This window comes from Zea mays, chromosome 2 (assembly GCF_902167145.1).
Source record: "Zea mays cultivar B73 chromosome 2, Zm-B73-REFERENCE-NAM-5.0, whole genome shotgun sequence".
Classification (NCBI taxonomy): Eukaryota; Viridiplantae; Streptophyta; class Magnoliopsida; order Poales; family Poaceae; genus Zea; species Zea mays.
The window spans coordinates 7,082,563-7,091,710 of record NC_050097.1 but is presented as its reverse complement, the minus strand read 5'-3'; the positions used below and the strand labels follow the sequence as shown (position 1 = coordinate 7,091,710).

Here is a 9,148-nt window from a genome sequence, read left to right as displayed (position 1 = left end):
ATGCTTAGGGACCGTTCGATTACTTAGGATTGAGTATAGGTATACTTTTTGGGTCATACTAAAAGGGCCAGCACGATGCACGATATTTGTAGCCCGATCCGAGCACGGGACGACACGAAATTTGGTGGGCCAGGTCAGGCACAACACGATATACGAAGCGAGCTATGGGCCGAGCATCGAGCCCAATGGACAACACGACACGACCCATGTAACTATCGGCATGGTAAGGCCCATATAGCCCATTTGCACAACCCATTTAATCCGTCGACATATATAAGCAGTTGAACAATTCTATAAGAATTTCTGTAGTAATGCAATGAGATATTTGAAGTTCTATAACAGTTTTACAGTTGTTGCCTTGTTCTATAACGACGTGCTGAAGTTTTATAGACCATAGTTCTCAACATTTATATCAATTTTATAATTGTTTTATCTATATTTGAAATTCTATACTTATTCTGATCTACAATTTTGCATGCATGCTTTAACATCATAGCAGACCTAATGGGTTACTGAGTTGCCGTGCTAAACGGGCCGACACGGCTCGTCTAAAGTTTATCGTGTCGTGCTATGGATCGAGCATTAAGCCCATGGGCCGGCACGATATGACCCATTGTGTTAACCGTGTCGGACCGAGCCTGTATGTGAAGCACGAGCTCGATCCTTTCGGGCCACGGACTGGCCTGGTCCGTTCCAATATACACATGTAGAATTGAGATCCGGAACTATTATACCTAGTCAATACTAATGCAAATAACCATATCATTCTAGTTGGATAACATGCCCTTAAAATATAAGATGAGGTTGTAATTGAAAGTTTAGGCGCTAAAAATGATTTTTATTTTTACAAACGGATGGAAGAGTATTTTAACATAGAGACACGGTTTAAGAAGAGCATATAAGCTGAGACTGTTTGTATGAGGACATTATGACGAACGCAAACAAGTAAATAACTCAGCTCTAAATTGCACCGTTTTTTTTAAAGAAAACAACTCCGTTGCTTTTGTTCGCGCGGTGAAGAGGAATCGTCGACCAAGCGTTAACTTGGCGCTTTGGATCTGGACGGTGTGCTGTGTGCAGGCAGTCTGGCAGATCAACAAGTCGCAGCGCAGTCCAACTGTCCAAGCAAGGCACGTCGGTCCAAGAGCGACGCTGCCGGCCCGGCCGCGCTGCTCCTCCGAGTCCGAGATCTGAAGGCGCGGGAGGAAGGAAACGGGCGAAAGGATCCAGCAGCACCCCGCGCGCGCGGCGGTTAACTTGTCCCAGGTCTCGGCGTGGCGCGGCGCCTCCCTCCCGGCCCTGCCGGTGAGAGCGCGGTCCGATGAGGCGGCGGCCGTTCCTGGACCAGCGACGGCCGTCGTTCAAGCGCCGGTGGCAGCAGCGGCCGTGGTGGGTGCGCCTCTTGCTCTCCCTCCTCCTCGCCCTCGCATGCGTCCTCCTCCTCGCTGTCCTCCTCGGCTCCCCCGACCCCGACACCTCGCCGTCCACCTCCGCCGCGTCCTCCGGATCCGAGGCCACCTCCTCCCCTCTCCTCAGTCAGGTAACCACGTCGCGTTTTCCGCATTTTTGGGACCGTTTCATCGTCGTACCTTTGACTACGAGCATGCCAATTTTAGTCAGTAACCACTGCACCTACTGAATCTGCTTATGTCGTGTCTAGTGCTAGCTTTTTTGAAACACGATAATGAGTGCTAGCGAGTAGCATATGAAGTTTTTCCTTTTTTCAAACCACTCTTCTCGCGTGCAGAGAACTTACTTGGAGGGAATCACGGATGCGCTCAACATGACTGACGAAATGCTGAGCGCAGGCTCGTTCTCGAGGCAGCTGATGGACCAGATTTATCTAGCCAAAATGTATGTCGTCGTTGCCAAGGAGGCAAACAACCTGCAGTTTGTGGTGGAGCTTAGTGCCCAGGTACGGCGGGCACAGAGCATCCTAGCCCACGCTGCAGCCCATGGTGGCACGGTGATGGAACAGGAAGCAGAGAAGGCGATCAGGGATATGTCGGTGCTGCTCTTCCAGGCACAGCAGCTTCGGTATGACATCAGTATCACGATCATGAAGTTGAAAGGCCAGATTCAGTCCTTAGAGGACAAGTCGAAAGCTGAGGCAGAGAAGAGCACAAAATATGGCCAGATTGCCGCTGAGGAGCTCCCGAAGGGACTTTACTGCCTTGGCGTTCGATTGACCATGGAATGGTTCAAGAATCCTGACCTTCAGAGGAAGTTTTCAGATAGGAGCCCAGCAGCGCAGAGCAATCTAAGGGATAACGGCCTTTATCATTTCTGTGTCTTCTCAGACAACATCCTTGCTGTTTCAGTTGTTGTTAATTCTACGGCTATAAACTCGAGGCACCCTGACAAGGTTGTTTTTCACCTAGTGACTGATGATTTGAACTATGCTCCGATGAAGGCGTGGTTTGCCATGAATAACTACAGAGGGGTCACTGTGGAGATACAAAAGGTGGAGGACTTTACCTGGCTCAATGCATCGTATGTTCCCGTTCTTAAACAGCTACAAAACGCTGCTACCCAGAAGTTCTATTTCTCTGGCAGTGGTAATCGTGGAACACCAATTAAATTCAGGAACCCAAAGTACTTATCAATGCTTAACCACTTGAGGTTCTACATTCCAGAAATATATCCTGAATTGCAGAAGGTGGTATTTCTTGATGATGATATTGTTGTTCAGAAGGACTTGTCAGAATTGTTCACTATCAACCTCAATGGTAATGTGATGGGTGCTGTAGAGACTTGCATGGAGACATTCCACAGATTTCATAAGTATCTTAACCATTCCCACCCTCTAATCCGTGCTCATTTTGACCCTGATGCATGCGGCTGGGCATTTGGTATGAACGTGCTTGATCTGGTTGAATGGAGGAACAAGAATGTGACAGGCATATATCATTATTGGCAGGAGCGCAATGCTGATCATACCCTATGGAAGCTTGGGTCTTTACCACCTGGACTTCTTGCTTTCTATGGCTTGGTTGAAGCATTGGATCCCAAATGGCATGTTTTGGGACTTGGCTACACAACTGTTGATCTTGCTACTATCAAGGAAGGGGCAGTACTGCACTACAATGGAAATATGAAGCCATGGCTCAAAATAGGAATGGAGAAGTACAAGAGCTTTTGGGATAACTATGTGGACTATTCACATCCTTTGATTCAGCAGTGCTTCATGCGTTGATTGATGTGTATCGACATTATAAATTTTTGTAAGCTCTGTGGTAGATATGTTCCAAGCGCATGCTCCAACTGCCACACGGAAACATTGTAATTAAATCAGTGGGCTTCGCTCTCAAGTTATAATCTCTGACAAAACATCAGTGGCTGTCTATAGTATCTGTATTTGATGAAATACAGCAATCACATATCTCCAGAGTCCAGCCACAGGTAAACAACACATGAGCTAAGACCGCGATGTAGTAGGCTGCTACTTGAATACATCCATTACATACATTCATTACTTGTGACCATTGATGTAATTTTCCATTTTTTATTTATTGGGTGAGACAACCACAGAATGGAGATAATGTAGAATTGATTTTAAATTATTGACTTGTTACAAGTTTTCAGTTATGTATCCATATTTATTGGATGCTGAAGACTTACGACAGCTAAGCCTTTCTGTTTATTTTATTTATTATTTATACATGTTGAGAAGTAAAGTCACATATCTCATTTGCAGCTCTACCTGAATTTGTTGTCTTTCTTACTGTTCAATTCACATCTTGTTTAAGGACAGTAAAGCTTATTTGCAAATACATTTATTGTGTGATAAAAAATACATATCTTGTGGGAAAAAGTTCATAAATACTATATTTAATACGAGGGAAGTCTTTGCATCCATTTTATCAGGAGAGACTATGTATGACTGGATGGCAACGGGTCGGATTCGGGTCGGGTATAATAAATACCCGCCCACGACCGTACCCGCGGGTATTAGCCATACCCGCCAGCAATTGTACCCGCGGGTAAAAAATTGTACCAGTGCCCGTACCCATCGGGTATCAGGTACCCGCGGGTATATATATATACTGTATTTATATATTACACCTGGGTGCATTCAATATAGAGAATGCACCCAGGCCGAACCTACGCGCCATGGTCCGAGCCAACCGCCCCACCCAGGCCGAACCGACGTTTCGTCTTCGTCCCTCCCGCACGCTCCCGACAGAATGCTACAATTTTCGAACCAGACCAGCAGTTGCATCTAGTTATATAGAAGTTGCAATCACACCAGACCAGCAGTTGCAATTACACCAGACCAGCAGTTGCAATCATATTTTTTAACAAAATTTCCCAGAGTTATTCAGTACTTGCAATCACATCAGAGCAACTCAGCAGTTGCATCCACACCACACCAGTAGTTTCAATTACAACACACCAGCAGTTGCAATCATTTTGTTTACATTTTTTAACAGATATTTGAGTAGAATTATACAACAGTTGCAATCACACCTAATGCGGGGTTGCAATCACACCACACCAGCAGTTGCAATTACACCTCTTTGTCCTGACACTAAAACCAGCCAACTTTGCATAGTCAAGGTAAAAGAGGTAGGCTTGCCGCACCCTGGAGACAAACACATCAAGTATGTTTGCATCCTGCAGAACAACACGCAATCATGAGTTTGCAATTAGCGGATACCCATAGTTACAATCAATAAGCAACAAACGTTGCAACTGGAGTAACAACACAACATGCAATGGTAATCAAGGAGTAAAAACAGAGACTCAAGTTTGCAATTAGAGGATACTCGCGGCGGGGGGCAGGGAGGCGCGCGTACAGCAGGGCCGAGGGCGTGCTCTTATGGGGAGGCATGCTCGGAGTGTTATTGCACCCTGGGTGCATTCAATATAGAGAATGCACCCAGGTGCATTTTAGTGCCGCCGTGTATATATATATATATATAAACAATACAGAAAAATTACAGAAAATATAATTATAACCAGCAAAAATTCCAGAAAACTTATGCGTACAGGGAACACTTCGAACAAGTCTTCATGAATTATGCATCAACACAGGCATACATAACATAATATGGGAACACTTCAAGTCTTCATGATACATGCTCACTAGTTTTTTAGTTTTTACGGATATCCATGGGTAACCCGCGGGCGACAAAAAATATCCGTACCCGACCCGATTTTATCACGGGTCGGGCACAGGCAAGACCCGCGGGTACAAATTCGTACCCGAACCCGCGGGTAAAATTGCCATCCCTCTTCATCGCATTTGGTTGAACTTTAGATGAGCTACAACACAGGCAAGTGTTTACAGGAAATAAAGTGTAAATACAGTACATAATCAAGTCCACAGAAGGAAACCATTTATAATATGAAAATAACTGTTACTTATGCAGCCATCATCTACAAAATGACAAATGTAGTTGCATATATGTTATTCTCTTTTTTCTCTACTTCTGTTTGGAGTATGCCTTTTCCAATCCAAAGTTCATGTGTTTGCTGCGGCATCTACCTCAACAGCGGCCTTCCTATTCCTTCTAGATCTGGACCTTCTCCTTCTACGTCTCTTCCTTGTTTCTCTTCTCTCCTCGTTATTTGTGGATGTGCTGGGGTTTACATCTGTTGGGTCGACAACAGGTTCCACTGCTTGTGTTTTGTTTTGGTTGGCTTCGCTCAAGGTGTCCACTGAGCTCGTGCCCTCAGGATTTCTTTCTTTCTCATTTTCCTTCTCGAGCACTTTACTTTCTCTGCCGTGGTTGCTGGCCTCGCCTTGAGGATCTTCCACCTGTCTTGTGCCATCCGGTTCTTCTTTGCTGGCTTCCTGGTTGTCTATCAGTTTTTGGTTCCCCCGCTGAAGCTCAGATCTATCTAAATGGCTTCCCTCTGAAGCATCATCTGATTGCTCATTGGCATCACCTTTGTTCTGTTGAAACTGGCCATCTTCTATGTTGGTTGTTAACTTTAAGAACTGTTCTTGTGAGGAACTGTTATCTTGTTGGTTGCTCTCCCATGCAGTGGTGTTGTAGGAATTTTGTTCTTCTGCAGTAACAGGTACAGAACCATTGGTGCTTTCAGATTTGTCGAGTACCACAAGGTCAGAAGTTTCATTATCTTCTTTTGCTTCCACTATAATGTTCTCATTCTGGTGGCTGCTATCTGATGCATTAGTGTTGCTTGAATTTTCTTTTTCTGGAGCAGGCATGGAATCGTTGGAGTTTTCAGATTTGTCTACCACGGTTTCAGAAGTTGCATTTTCAGTGTTTGCTCCCACTACAATGCTCTCATCATTGTGGCTGCTCTCTGATATTGTAGTATTGTTGGAATTATCTTCTACTGTAGCAGGAATGGGATCACTGGAATTTTCGGATTTGTCAAGATCAGGCTCAGCTTCTTTCTGCTGCAGGAGTTCCTTTATAGTTATCGTCTGATCTGGGTTTGAAGCAACTGCATTCTCTTTTATTTGGTTGATATGGCTCTCTTTCTCCACAAGAGCTGCTTCCAATTCTTTCTGCGTGTTGGTAAGATATGTCGTGGTAGTTTCTGAATCCATGAGCTTGTTTTTCAATTCTGCCCTCTCAATACTTAGGACAGATGTTTTGGCTTCCAGTTCGTCCACTTTCCTCCTCATCTCTTTGTTAATTTCCTTTTCTTTCTGCCAAAAACAAGACAGTAATATTTGGTTGATGAGGTGTTTTTGAATAACATGCTGGATAGATAATTCATAGAACACAATAAAAATAAAAGGCAGATAGAATGCTCTAAAGTGCTACAGCTATTGCAGTTTACATCATCAAGTGGACTGTACTTACTGGCAGAATAGTTTCAGTATTTACTTGCAGAATAAGAGGATGTTCAATTAAATATAGCGACTTAGGCCATCTCCAGCGGATCCTCTATATCATCCTCTATTTCAAACTTTACTCTGTAAACAGTGTCAAACAGTGTTATCTACAATTCCGTGTTCCCTATTTTATACGATTCACCAAAGACAACCTTAGTTGCCTACAGATAAATTTATGTCTGCAAATAGTGTCAATATTGAAGTCCTCTCAGGGGCGATTTATTATGTGGACTACCTTATGACTGCATGATTCTATGTTTGATAGTATCTTCATGCTTTGGGTATGGAAAGATTTTGCATGTGCAACACTGTAGTTTTGTTGAATCCATCTTTCTTCTGAGGCCCTATTTATAATGCGGGAATCTTTCTCCTGTAAATTATCATGTTTCCATTGAAGCACCTGCAAAATTTGTGCTTAAATACACCCTAAATTGGCAATATGATGGTTCTTTCATGAAAATGCCGATTGCAAATAGAATCATACTTTGCATGACATTGTACTGTTTCTTATATTTTACTTACTAGTGGTATCAATAATTCCCTAATTTAAGCATTACAGGCAATCCTCTATATTCAGTTGATAGATCTCGACTTTTGAAGTATTATGCGCAAACACATTTTTAATCTATTTGATGATGAAACGTTTCAAAGAGAACTGAGGTTGTGGTGTTCTATCAACTCATTTTTTTTGTGCTCAGTTTAGTGCACTATGCTTAATTTAATGGCCCTATGTATTCCATCTAGAGACCTGGAGGTGTTTGGAGTTAATTGAATGCTTGTAGTCTGAGAACCTTGTTTCTTTGAGGGCACTACATTCTGTCATATATTCGGTTTTATCTAAAGAAATCTTATCTGTAGGACACTCTGACAAGATTCCTTTTTTGACAGTGTTGTATTTGTATAGAGTGGTTTATTAGGTGTCCTGTAGGTCTTCATACAGGTGGAACTATGTTCTTCAGAACTTCAGATGGATACTATGAGCATTAATTTCTTGCTTGTATTCGTTGAATAAAGGGAGTAAACTGAAGTGGTGGCATATTGTTTGAGAGTACTTAATTAATACTCTCTCTGTCTTAAACTTTAAGATATTTTAACTTTTCTAAATACATCAATTTTATTGTGAATCTAGGTACGTCGCAAAGCCTATGTATCTAGCAAAAAACGGATGGAGTAGTTAATAGTCCAGGACTCTGGGTGACAAAAGCAGGGTATCCATTATCTACTGACAGAGTCGGCCAAAAAGTGCAGGCACAGAGAAACATGTATTCAGTCAAGCAACAGCTCTACCTATTAGAAGCACAATTGTGGTTCATGCAAAAAAAAAAATTCTCGAACGCGGCGGATGCATGAAAACGAGTCATGCATACCCGGTACCTCGAGGAGGACTTGGAAGGAGATGAGCTGCTGGTCGCGTTCCTGGAGGAGGACAGCAAGGACGCGGCGCTCCCTCATCTTGTGCAGGATGCCGACGCTCACCGCGGCGGCTCCGACGGCCAGCAGCACCAGCAGAAGGTACGGGGGCACTCTCTTGCTGCTCCCCATTGCGTGGTTTCTTGATCTATGTTTGCATGATTCCATCTCCACCTCTGAGCATGCACCCTCTTATATATTGGCACCCTTTGCATTGCAGGCGGATTTTGTGATGCTGTTTACTGCAGAATGGGGCAAATGCTGTGGCAGCGGCTTGAAGGAACTGGGGTTTCCTTTTCGGTTGCTTCGGTTCTGGAAAGAGAAGCAAGCTTGCTTAGGAATGGTGTAACGAGGCACTAGGTGGCGCCAAGTCTTCTTGCTTCAAGGTGGTGATGCACATGCTCATCTCAGTCTAGCAGTAGCGAGAAACATACATTGATTGGTTCAACCCAAACAAACGTAATGTTGAACAATCTCGTTGTAACCCTACTCATTTGTCGTTGCGGTGTTAAATTATTTTAACCAAAATATGGTGAATGTACTAGGTGGGCGGACCAAATCATTTAACGTCTCTTTCTATTATTACATTGCGAGGTTTATTTGGAATGCATACATGCTATTTTTAATACCCAACTATATATTGTTAAATATTTAGACTTTTTATGATGTACTTTAATTCAGAAATAAGACATTACATACAACATGGCACAAACGGACATGAGCAACCCATTCGTCACATATGTTGATCTACTATCGAGTACCGAACAAGATAATAACAGATTCTATCCACAAATCCACAACACATATAGCCAAAACATATTAGAGATAAGTTTAGACTAGAGCAATTAGCAGCCCCTGAGATGGGAAAAGGTACACCCCCACCCCTAGCATATGACGCGCATAATGATCCAGTCAGAG

General features: G+C 43.3%; 2 protein-coding genes across 5 annotated transcripts; one reads left to right on the top strand and one right to left on the bottom strand.

The window, feature by feature from the left end:
- Positions 1-1,010: 1,010 nt before the first annotated feature.
- LOC100272968 (putative galacturonosyltransferase 10) lies at positions 1,011-8,797 on the top strand. 4 transcript variants are annotated; one of them, XM_020547520.2, is made up of 5 exons: positions 1,011-1,540; positions 1,748-6,073; positions 6,178-6,497; positions 7,950-8,332; positions 8,451-8,792. In XM_020547520.2, exons 1-2 carry the CDS (start codon positions 1,322-1,324, stop codon positions 3,194-3,196), a joined length of 1,668 nt encoding a protein of 555 aa, XP_020403109.1. In that variant the 5' UTR covers positions 1,011-1,321; the 3' UTR covers positions 3,197-6,073; positions 6,178-6,497; positions 7,950-8,332; positions 8,451-8,792. The 4 variants fall into 4 exon arrangements, with proteins under 4 accessions (XP_020403109.1, XP_020403108.1, XP_020403107.1 ...); XM_020547519.2 differs by having other exon boundaries at positions 6,178-8,332; positions 8,451-8,797; XM_020547518.2 differs by having other exon boundaries at positions 1,748-8,332; positions 8,451-8,797.
- On the bottom strand, positions 4,295-8,420 carry LOC103645883 (putative uncharacterized protein DDB_G0274535). Its single transcript, XM_008670595.3, has 3 exons — positions 8,195-8,420; positions 5,492-6,631; positions 4,295-4,617 (listed from the first exon to the last, which is right to left on the bottom strand). The coding sequence occupies exons 1-3, from the start codon at positions 8,396-8,398 to the stop codon at positions 4,471-4,473; spliced, it is 1,491 nt and encodes a 496-aa protein (XP_008668817.2). The 5' UTR covers positions 8,399-8,420; the 3' UTR covers positions 4,295-4,470.
- Positions 8,798-9,148: the final 351 nt, after the last annotated feature.